This window comes from Herpailurus yagouaroundi, unplaced genomic scaffold (genome assembly GCF_014898765.1).
Source record: "Herpailurus yagouaroundi ecotype Mexico unplaced genomic scaffold, PumYag 208, whole genome shotgun sequence".
Taxonomy (NCBI): Eukaryota; Metazoa; Chordata; class Mammalia; order Carnivora; family Felidae; genus Herpailurus; species Herpailurus yagouaroundi.
The window spans coordinates 10,659,810-10,670,192 of NW_024412439.1; the positions used below are offsets into that span (position 1 = coordinate 10,659,810).

Sequence of the window (10,383 nt, forward strand, 5' to 3'; positions counted from 1 at the left end):
CCCCCCCCCCCCCTTTCTCCCTCTCCCCCTTCCTCCTGCCTCTTCTAGATCCCTTGCTCCGGGGTTTCTGCCTTTGGGAATGCCCCTCTTAAATTCCTTGTGATACCTGTTTCCTTTCAGCCACCAGAGAAACGTCGGAGAACAATTGAGGACTTCAACAAATTCTGCAGTTTCGTGTTGGCCTATGCCGGTTACATTCCCTCTAGCAAAGAGGTAGGGACTGGAGGGCCAGTAGCCTGAGGGTGGGTGTCCTAGGACTGGAGAGGGCAGTCTGTCACTGTGTAAGGGAAACCTCTACCCGATGATGGGACCCAGAAGACCAGGGGAATGGGAAACGTGGGAAAACCAGTACCTGGGGGCAGCTGGGTGACTCAGAGACTCGGCGGGGCCGAGCAGCAGTGAATGGTCGGTCTTGGGGTATTAATGGGAGGGCGCTGCTGGATAAGTATCAGGAAGCTGAAAATGGTAACAAACGTGGCTATACGGAAACAGGTAAAAGAAATCGCGCTCTGGTCTGCGGGTGACAATGCCGCAAGGCTGTGGGGACTGCAGAGGTGACGTGCAGGTGTTCAAGGGGAGATGCTGAGGGGAATTGGGGAGGGGACAAAGTTTCTGAGTACAGTGGTTTTGTTTTTTGTTTTAGTGGTTTGGGCCAGGGTATCTCGGGGTAGATCTTGTCCTTGGTTTTTAGGCTGGGTTTGTACAGGGGCTGAGGTGCCCCTGGGCCCCTGCTGACCCTGGTCTCTTCCCCCCATTTAAGGAAAGCGATTGGCCAGCCTCAGGCTCCAGCTCTCCTTTGCGAGGTGAGAGTGCGGCAGACAGTGATGGCTGGGACTCGGCCCCCTCAGATCTCCGAACCATCCAGACCTTTGTTAAGAAAGCAAAGTCATCCAAGAGAAGGGCGGCTCAAGCAGGCCCCACTCAGCCAGGACCCCCAAGGTCCACTTTTTCTCGTCTGCAGGCCCCTGACAGCGCGACCCTGCTTGAGAAGATGAAGCTCAAGGACTCGCTCTTTGATCTAGATGGGCCCAAAATGGCGTCTCCACTGTCCCCCACATCCCTGACACATGCCTCCCGGCCCCCTGCTGCTCTCACCCCGGTACCCCTTTCCCAGGGGGACCTCTCCCAACCTCCTCGAAAGAAGGACCGAAAGAACCGAAAGTTGGGGCCGGGAGGGGGAGCTGGCTTTGGGGTGCTCCGGAGGCCTCGGCCGGCTCCCGGGGATGGGGAAAAGAGGTCTCGAATTAAGAAGAGCAAGAAACGGAAGTTGAAAAAGGCAGAGCGGGGGGATAGACTCCCACCTCCTGGGCCTCCCCGGGCACCCCCCAGTGACACAGACTCTGAAGAGGAGGAGGAAGAAGAGGAAGAGGAGGAGGAAGAAGAGATGGCGGCAATGGTGGGGGGTGAAGCCCCCGCCCCCGTGCTGCCGACACCCCCCGAGGCTCCTAGGCCTGCTGCCACGGTGCACCCCGAAGGAGCCCCTCCCACTGACAGCGAAAGCAAGGACGTGGGGAGCACGGAAACCAGCCAAGACGGAGACGCCAGCTCCAGCGAAGGCGAGATGCGCGTCATGGACGAGGACATCATGGTGGAATCAGGTGCGAGGTTTGGGGCTGGCCCGGGTTAGCTAGGAGGACGGGCTCGGGGCTGCTGGGGACCCAAGAGCTCGGGCAGAGCACCAAACAAACCTTCTTTCCCCAGGTGATGACTCATGGGACCTGATCACGTGTTACTGCCGAAAGCCCTTTGCAGGACGGCCCATGATCGAGTGCAGCCTGTGTGGGACATGGATCCACCTGTCCTGTGCGAAGATTAAGAAGACCAATGTCCCCGACTTCTTTTACTGCCAGAAATGCAAGGAACTGCGGCCAGAGGCCCGGCGGTTAGGGGGGCCTCCCAAATCGGGAGAGCCGTGACATCGCCATCTCTAGGCTGGGACTTCCAAATGACAACAGGACTTGGGAACTGAGCCTCGGGGTCCTCAGTATGTCCCCTGGAGCTTGGATATTGTCCCACTTCAAAGGCAGGAATACCCGAGGGAGGCTGGTTTGGAAATGAGTGTCTCGGCTCCAACCTTACCTTTCCTTCCCACCTTGTGGACTTGAACGTGGACCCATTACGGTTGGGGGTGGGAGGCCGTCTGGGTCCCTCGACACTTCATTTCTGCCCCTTAGACCTGCCACCCCTCACCTTGTGGGCCAGCGTTGGAATTGGGGTGGAATGGGACAGTTGTCTGTAAAACTCGAGTGTAAATACAGCACCCCCCTCCCCTTCCTCGTCTTTTCTCTCACTCCCCATTTATTCTACACCGGTTGTAGTTTTAATTTCGGCCTTCCCCTTTCGGGCAGGGCAGCTCGGAGGTGGAGGGCCAACCAGAGCCTGGCCGAGGGGAGGAAGGAAAACAGAAAGGTGACGGGACTCACTCACCTCTTTTGTTTTTAATACCGTCGGCCAGCTGTTTGTACAGACAGCCTGCGTGTTGTAAATAAAGCGGAGTGGGCTCTTTTGTGTTTATAGCCCTCACTGACTGTCCTGCTTGGGAGGGAGGCTTGGGAAAAGCTGACCGAAGACTGGCTGGGAGTGGGGCCGAAACCCACCTCCACGACCTGGCGGCGCGCCTTCCCCCCCTCCCCCCAGTCCGGGACCCCCACACCCCCCATCCGCTCCCCCGACACGCACGCTCCAGGGGATCAGACTTGCTCTGAGCACCCCGCCTGAGCGGAGCAGAGCAGGGTGGGTGCTGGGGGGAGGGGGCGGGGGGGGGGACACATTCGGGGGCGGGGCCGTTGCGGGTTGGGAGACCGTTGCTGAAAGCAACGATCACGTGTCAGGGGCCCGGGGAGGAGCCGGGAGGTCACGTGACCGGGAGGGGGTCACGTGGCGGAGGGCGGGCCGACGCGGACCACGTGACATGGGGAGAGGTGGGCGGGGTGCTGAAGGGCGCCCGCGACGTCGGCGGCGGTGGCGCGCGGCGGCGGCGGAGGAGGAGGAGGCGGCGGCGGCGTCTACGGCCTCGGGTCGAGCCCTACGGCCCGTCCCCCCTTCCCTCGGCCGCCACCTCGCTGCCCCCCGCCCTCCGCCCCGCTGCCCCTCTCCGGCGCCGGGCCGGTCCTGGTCGCCTCGCGCGTCGGGTGGCGGGTGTGCGCAGGCGCGGCGGGGGCGCTTCGCCCCTTTGGGTGGGCGGCGGAGCCCGGGAGCGCGCGGGCGAGACCATGGCGGGCAGCGGCGCGGGGGGCGGTGGTGTCGGGGAGACGAAGGTGATTTACCACCTGGATGAAGAAGAGACCCCGTACCTGGTGAAGATTCCCGTCCCCGCGGAGCGCATCACCCTGGGCGATTTCAAGAGCGTCCTGCAGCGGCCCGCGGGCGCTAAGTACTTTTTCAAGTCAATGGATCAGGATTTCGGGTGAGCGCGAGGCCTAGATTGCAGCCGATGGGGGGCCGTGCTGGCGTGGATTGGGCAATATCGAGGGGCACAGGTCTGCTCTGGGCCGTACTGGGTTTTCTGGGTTCTAGTGGAGCAGATTGTGTTATGCTGGGGTTAGATTGCCTATCCCAGGACGGGCAAGGTTATGCTTGGACAGATTGGGGCGCTCGGCGCTGTCGGACGACAGACTGGGCTGTGCTAAACCAGATTAGGGGAGATTAGGCTATCCTGGAATAGAGTGGGACACAGTGGTTTATTTGGGGAGGTGCTGAATTCACCCGTCCTGTATTCCGAGCAGTCCTGTAGCACGCAGGCTATGAGGGATGTCGTGGAATCTTCGGGTATAGATTGATTTGTGTTGGGGCAATTTGGGACATCCTGGACTGCATTAGAGCAGACAGGATTGTTTGGGGACGTTCTGGTATGTACTAATGCAAAGAATGCTGTATTGGGATGTTCTAGGCTGCCAAGGGGTGGATGAGACTGCCTGGGAAAAACTTGGGCCACCCTGGTCTCTACTGGGTTGTATTGGTTGATGTTAGTTTTTGCTGGGGTTTGGTTTTTATTGAGCCTCAGTTCAGGGGCAGACGAGCAGGGCTTTGGGGGGGGTCTATGCCAGTACGGACAACTGTATAGAGATAATCCGCTCTATATTGGTACAGACAGCTGCATGTGAGGACGTTCTCGGCTGTTTCTAAAACATATTGGGCTATTCTGGAGTAATTTAGGTCATTGTGGACTCGACTAGGATTTTTAATACACAGTGAGTCCTTTTGGGTTTATAGCTCTTGAGACGGGGAGCCCTCCACCTTCAGCTCTTGAAGGCAGGCTGGTTTAGACTGGGGCAGTCTGGCTTCTATGGATAGCTGAACAGACTGGCTTCTACCGAGAAAGACTGTTTGTTGGATGTTGGGAAGGCGGTATTATCTTGGGAGTTACCTGGGGTTGACTGATCGATTGGTTGATTTTGAGAGAGAGAGACGGAAAGAGAAAGAGGGGGAGGGGGAAAGAGATGGGGGGAGCAGAGGATCTGAAGCAGGCTCTGCACTGACAGCAGCGAGCCCGATGTGGAGCTCGGACCCAGGAACCGTGAGATCATGACCTGAGCCGAAGTTGGATGCTCAACCAACCGAGCCACCCAGGCGCCCCCTGGGACTTGGCTGGGATTTAAATCAAGGTTCTACTGTTTGTTAGCAGTATGTTGACGTAGTTAGTATAGAAAATCTCACACAGGTGCGTGGCGTACAGCAGCTTTTCAGTAAGTTGGTACCGTCGTTAATAATGTCGGGTCTGACCCGTCGTCCATAAGTGAGGTTATGGTGTGACATAAGACGGAGTGATTTGCCAGACTAGGTTACGCAGAGACTGAATTATGTTGCAAAACATCCTGTGTTGTATCGAGATTGATTGACAGTGATTGGGCTGAGTTGTCCCATTGGTAACAAATGGGACTAAGATGTCACATATCCAGGCTTCTAGAACCACCTTAAGCCAGAGGGTTAATGAGACAGGCTGTTCGAATTTGGAGGTGAGAATGTGTGCGTGTGAGAGAGAGAACCCGTTGAGGGCAGAGATTCTCGTAGTTCGTGTATTTATTCGACCAACGTTTGTTGATGCTTAACAAGTGTCCGGTCTGTCGCTGTGTGGCCAGGACAGGGTGCCGAACAGAACAGGCGGCCGTGATTTCACGTGGTGGGTGAGAAGAAGGAGCGAGTCGTGTCCATCCTGACGCTGGGCTTTGGGGTCTGTCAGGCAAGACAGGTTGCTTGGTGCAGAGACCTATGGGAAGCACGGGGGGGTGGGTCATGGCTGGGGTTTGTCTGTCCCTGGGAGGGCCCCGCCTAGTGAGGAGGTACCATTTTTGGTCTAGCGGGTGTTTTCACGTGGGGAAAAGTAGCCCATTTGGAGAGCTCTCTGGGAGGGAGAGAGAGAGAGAAAAGCAAGGAAAACGTGAGACTAGAGGCTTCGGGGCCAAAGGTTTTGGGGACAGGGTGTGAGGAGTGGGGTGGGGGTTGGGGGAGGTGCCGGCAAGACTCCCAAGGTGAGACAGACCTACCTGTAGGGTCACCCAAGGGGACAGGACGGTCTCTGAGATCCGAGTGAGAAGTTGGAAGCGGACCCCAGGAAATCTTTGGAGCAGCATCGAGCCCGGAGGATGAGTTGGGGAGAGAAGGAAGGAAAGGGAGCGAATGGGGAGACCCCGTAGGTGTGCAAGCGAAGGGTTTTAGTGTCAGGGAAGAGGACTGGGTCCGGGCTGGAGAAAGTCGGCGCCCCCCGAGCTCCATGGATGCGGGTCAGGAGGTTTGAATTGGGGGTGTGTTGGGGGTGTGGTGAGGCCAGTCTCACCGGCCTTTGTGCCCTCTCTCGGCAGGGTGGTGAAGGAGGAGATTTCAGATGACAGCGCCCGCCTCCCCTGCTTCAACGGAAGGGTGGTGTCCTGGGTGAGCGGCCGTCCCTCTCATGCCGCCAGGCGCTCTGAGCCTCAGTGCCCCCGGCCCACTCGTTGGAGGCCCTGGCTCTTTGCTTCCTCGGCGGCTTGGAGAGCCAGCCGCGGCCCATCAGCCTTCTCTGGGGCCCGTACTGCCAGCTCCTGCTCTCTCTGTGCTCATCCCAAGTCCCGTCCTCGCTCAGACCCACCCCCTGCCCCTCTCCCCGTCCTGGGACGCCTCACTTCCTGGTCGAGCCAGTTTCTGTCTTTGTACTTTTCAGCTGGTGTCATCGGATAACCCCCAACCCGAGGTGGCTCCCCCAGCCCACGAGCCTCGGACCGAGCTGGCGCCACCGCCGCCACCGTTACCCCCTTTGCCGCCGGAGAGGACCAGTGGCATTGGCGACTCCAGACCTCCATCCTTCCAGTGAGATTGGGGATCCTTGAGTCCAGGGGAGGGAGTCGAGGATGTGGAGCCCCAGCCCACTGATGCGGGCTGCGAACCGTCTCTGCCCGTCCAGCCCTAACGTGTCCAGCAGCCGGGAAAACCTGGAGCCCGAGACAGAAACGGAGTCGGTGGTGTCTCTGCGGCGGGAACGGCCTCGCAGGAGAGACAGCAGTGAGCATGGCGGTGAGGGGGGGCGGGCCCGAGGCCGGGTCCTCCGGGAGCCCAGGGAGGGCGGTGGTGGGAGTGAGGAGGGGGGACAGCTTCCTGAGGTTCCTGTTCATGCTCAGCGGGGGGCCACAGGCCTGGCGGCCCCTCGAGGCTGGAGCGCCACCTGGCCGGGTACGAGAGCTCCTCGACGCTCATGACCAGCGAGCTGGAGAGCACCAGCCTGGGCGACTCTGACGACGACGACACCATGAGCAGGTAGGGCACCGCCCATCCTCCTGTCCTCCTCCTCCTCCTCCGCCCATCCTCCCTTCCCCCCCTCCCCCCCCCCCCACCCCGTGACCGCCTCCGCCTCCTGACAGGTTCAGCAGCTCCACGGAGCAGAGCAGTGCCTCCCGCCTCCTGAAGCGCCACCGGCGGCGGAGGAAGCAGCGGCCGCCCCGCCTGGAGAGGGTGAGGGGGCTCTCACGGGACAGCTGGCCCTTGGAGAAGTCGGGGGCCTTGGTTCAGGGGGTACGAGGGCACGGGAAGCGAGCACCCCAGGGCCCGTCCCTGGGTCGTCGGAGGCAGTGCGGCTCCTTCCCCGTTTCCCCGACAGGCCTCGTCCTTCAGCAGCGTCACCGACTCCACCATGTCCCTCAACATCATCACGGTCACGCTCAACATGGGTACGGGGGAGCCCGGGCGGGGGCCGGGTCTGCGGGGGCCCAGGGGGTGCGCGGCGGGCTGCCTCCGGTCACCCGCGCCCCCTCCGCAGAGAAGTACAACTTCCTGGGCATCTCCATCGTGGGCCAGAGCAACGAGCGGGGCGACGGCGGCATCTACATCGGCTCCATCATGAAGGGGGGCGCCGTGGCGGCCGACGGGCGCATCGAGCCGGGCGACATGTTGCTGCAGGTGCGCTGGTCCTGGGCCCCGGGGCGGGGGGTAGGGTTGGGGGCCCCGGCGGCCTCTGACCCGCTGGCCTGGCTTCCAGGTGAACGACGTGAACTTCGAGAACATGAGCAATGACGACGCGGTGCGGGTGCTGCGGGACATCGTGCACAAGCCCGGGTGAGCCGCTGGCCCGGCCTGGGTCTGCTCTCCTAGTGGTGGCGGCGTCTCGGTTAGCGGGGGCGTGGCATCACGCGTGTCCCGAGAGCACGGGGTGGGACCGTGTGACGTGACAAGTAACCGTGGCGTGGGGGTGCCTGTGTGAGCCCGGCTCAGATCGTGACCTAGAAGGTGGCCGGCGCCTCCGACGCCCCGTCCTCAGTCTCCCCGGAGGGCATTGTTCTCCTGCCTTGCTGTCACTGCTCCATTCGGTCCCCCCACCTCGTGTGCGTGCGCACGCATGTATGCGGGTTCGTGAACCGCATCGGTTAGCCCTCTGGTTCCTGGACTTACACTCAGCGGCATTTCTAGACTGGTCTGTGTTGGTGGGTCCCTCTGTCTCTGGTGTCTTCTCCGTCCTGTCCCTCAGCCCGTTAGTTCCAGGCCTGCACACTCTCGAGCCCTTGCCAGCCACCCCCGCCTGACCGCTTCTCCCCTCCCACAGCCCCATCGTGCTGACGGTGGCCAAGTGCTGGGATCCCTCTCCCCAGGCCTACTTCACCCTTCCTCGGAGTGAGTGGCGCCAGGGAGGGTCTGTGGCTGCCTGGGCAAGAGAGCAGGGGTCGGGGTTGGGCCTCCACGTGGCGGGAGGCGGTGGGGGAGGGTCGGGAGGGAGGCGGGGTGGGAGTCTGAGTCGGGGAGGGCCGGGGAAGCATCCGTCTCGGGGGCCTCCTCTGTCCCAGACGAGCCCATCCAGCCCATTGACCCCGCTGCCTGGGTGTCCCACTCCGCCGCGCTGACGGGCACCTTCCCAGCCTATCCGGGCTCCTCGTCCATGAGCACCATGACATCGGGGTCCTCTCTGCCTGACGGTGAGCCCCCAGCCCCGCCTCTTTCCCCTCCCTGGGAGGCCTCTCCGTGGTGCTGGGGCCCTACCCTGCCGCCTCCTTTCTCTGACAGGTTGTGAGGGGCGGGGTCTCTCCATCCACACAGACATGGCGTCTGTGACCAAGGCCATGGCAGCTCCCGAATCTGGACTGGAAGTTCGGGACCGCATGTGGCTCAAGATCACCATCCCTAACGCCTTCCTGGGTAGCTCCGGTCTCTGGGCAGGTGGTGCTGGGGAGGGGGGGGGGGGGGGGGGGCAGGAGGCCCCGGCTGGGAAGGGCCCAGGCAGGGGTGAGGCAGCAGTCGGGGAGGAAAACCTGAGCACTTTTTCTGCTCCTTGCGCCCCCAGGCTCGGACGTAGTTGACTGGCTTTACCATCACGTGGAAGGCTTTCCTGAGCGCCGGGAGGCCCGCAAATACGCCAGCGGGCTGCTCAAGGCTGGCCTCATCCGACACACGGTGAACAAAATCACCTTCTCTGAGCAGTGCTATTACGTGTTCGGGGACCTCAGTGGCGGCTGTGAGAGCTGTAAGTGCCCCCCCCCCCCCCCGCCCCCATCCCCGCCCCTTCCTGTCTCCGGCCCACAGCCCGCCAGGGTGCCCGTGGTCACTTGAGCAGTGTGTCCTACGTCAGGCTCCGCCCTGGCCAACATCCACTTGGTCCTGTCAAGCTGTGCGCCACGCACAGGGCTGTGTGCTGGGGGGGAGCGGAGTCTCCTGAGTCTCAGAAGAGTGTGGGACTCGGGGCCCTGGGTGAGCTCTGCCCTGACTGCGGCAGAGGGGTGGGTGTTTCCTGTCAGAGGCCCTCATCTCCGCCCCCCGTCGTGGATGGTTCTGGGGAAGCAGTGCCCTGTTTCCCTCCGTTCACCATCTTTGCGTCCTGGCCACTGGAAGCAGTGACTCCCGGTCTCCCTCTCGCTCTCCAGACCTGGTCAACCTGTCCCTGAACGATGACGGTTCCAGTGGGGCTTCGGACCAGGACACCTTGGCCCCGCTGCCTGGGGCGACCCCGTGGCCCCTCCTGCCCACCTTCTCCTACCAGTACCCGGCCCCGCACCCATATAGCCCCCAGCCGCCACCCTACCATGAGCTCTCATCCTACACCTACGGCGGGGGCAGTGCCAGCAGCCAGCACAGCGAGGGTAAGTCGCGGCTAGACACCAGCCGGGGGGGGGGGGGGGGGGGGGGGGATGCAGGCAGGAGAGGCTGGTGCAGGGGCGGAGCAGGGGGTGACCCGGGGCCGCTGGGCTAGGGTTCAGTTCGCCTCCTCTCCTCCACCCCACAGGGAGCCGGAGCAGTGGGTCAACACGGAGCGATGGGGGGGCGGGACGTACGGGGAGGCCTGAGGAACGGGCCCCCGAGTCCAAGTCCGGCAGCGGCAGTGAGTCCGAGCCCTCCACCCGGGGGGGCAGCCTTCGGCGGGGGGGGGGACCCTGGTGGGGCTGGTGATGGGGGCCCACCCCCTTCCAGAGGCTCTTCGGGGGGCGCGCCCAATCTCCGAGCCCACCCCGGGCTGCATCCCTACGGACCACCCCCTGGCATGGCCCTCCCCTACAATCCCATGATGGTGGTCATGGTGCCCCCGCCCCCACCCCCCGTGCCTCCAGCAGTGCAGCCCCCGGGGGCCCCTCCGGTCAGAGACCTGGGCTCTGTGCCCCCGGAGCTGACCGCCAGCCGCCAGAGCTTCCACATGGCCATGGGCAACCCCAGTGAGTTCTTTGTGGATGTCATGTAGAGCACGTGGCGGGCCTGTCCAGTCAGCGCTTGGTGCTTCTGTCCTGTGCCGGGGGTCTCGTCCGTCATGTGCCTGGCACTCCTCTGGCCCAGCTCAGCCCGGCCTGTGGGCTGCTGGGAGGCGGCCGCCCCTGGGACTCTCACCAGCAGTGCCTGGTTCCTCCCCTTCCCCTCCGGGGGTGCGCAAGGGACCTTGGGTTATTTTTAGCTTTACTGTTTTTGTACGCCTTTTGGGGGGGGGGGGTTGAAGTAGACTTTCGT

The 10,383-nt window shown here is 62.4% G+C and overlaps 2 protein-coding genes and 1 long non-coding RNA gene across 5 annotated transcripts in view; 2 read left to right on the forward strand and 1 right to left on the reverse strand.

The window, feature by feature from the left end:
- The window catches only part of PHF23 (PHD finger protein 23), a 4,757-nt gene extending 2,241 nt beyond the window's left edge, over positions 1-2,516 (forward strand). For all 3 annotated transcript variants that reach the window (XM_040453392.1, XM_040453393.1, XM_040453391.1), the window contains exons 3-5: positions 121-213; positions 761-1,598; positions 1,702-2,516. In XM_040453392.1, the coding sequence (XP_040309326.1) occupies positions 121-213; positions 761-1,598; positions 1,702-1,916 (1,146 nt within the window). In that variant the 3' untranslated portion in view covers positions 1,917-2,516. The remainder of the gene's footprint in view (positions 1-120; positions 214-760; positions 1,599-1,701) is intronic.
- Positions 2,517-2,967: 451 nt separating this feature from the next.
- On the forward strand, positions 2,968-10,365 carry DVL2 (dishevelled segment polarity protein 2). Its single transcript, XM_040453427.1, is given in 16 exon segments — positions 2,968-3,406; positions 5,799-5,868; positions 6,137-6,282; positions 6,377-6,486; positions 6,591-6,726; positions 6,831-6,921; positions 7,067-7,136; positions 7,226-7,365; positions 7,445-7,521; positions 8,006-8,073; positions 8,244-8,372; positions 8,461-8,592; positions 8,738-8,917; positions 9,315-9,530; positions 9,674-9,810; positions 9,812-10,365. Coding segments are annotated over 16 exon segments (2,208 nt in total). The 5' UTR covers positions 2,968-3,212; the 3' UTR covers positions 10,124-10,365.
- On the reverse strand, positions 5,002-5,570 carry LOC121016033 (uncharacterized). The gene is made up of 2 exons (XR_005784080.1): positions 5,484-5,570; positions 5,002-5,206 (listed from the first exon to the last, which is right to left on the reverse strand). It is a non-coding gene; the product is annotated as an uncharacterized LOC121016033 (long non-coding RNA).
- Positions 10,366-10,383: the final 18 nt, after the last annotated feature.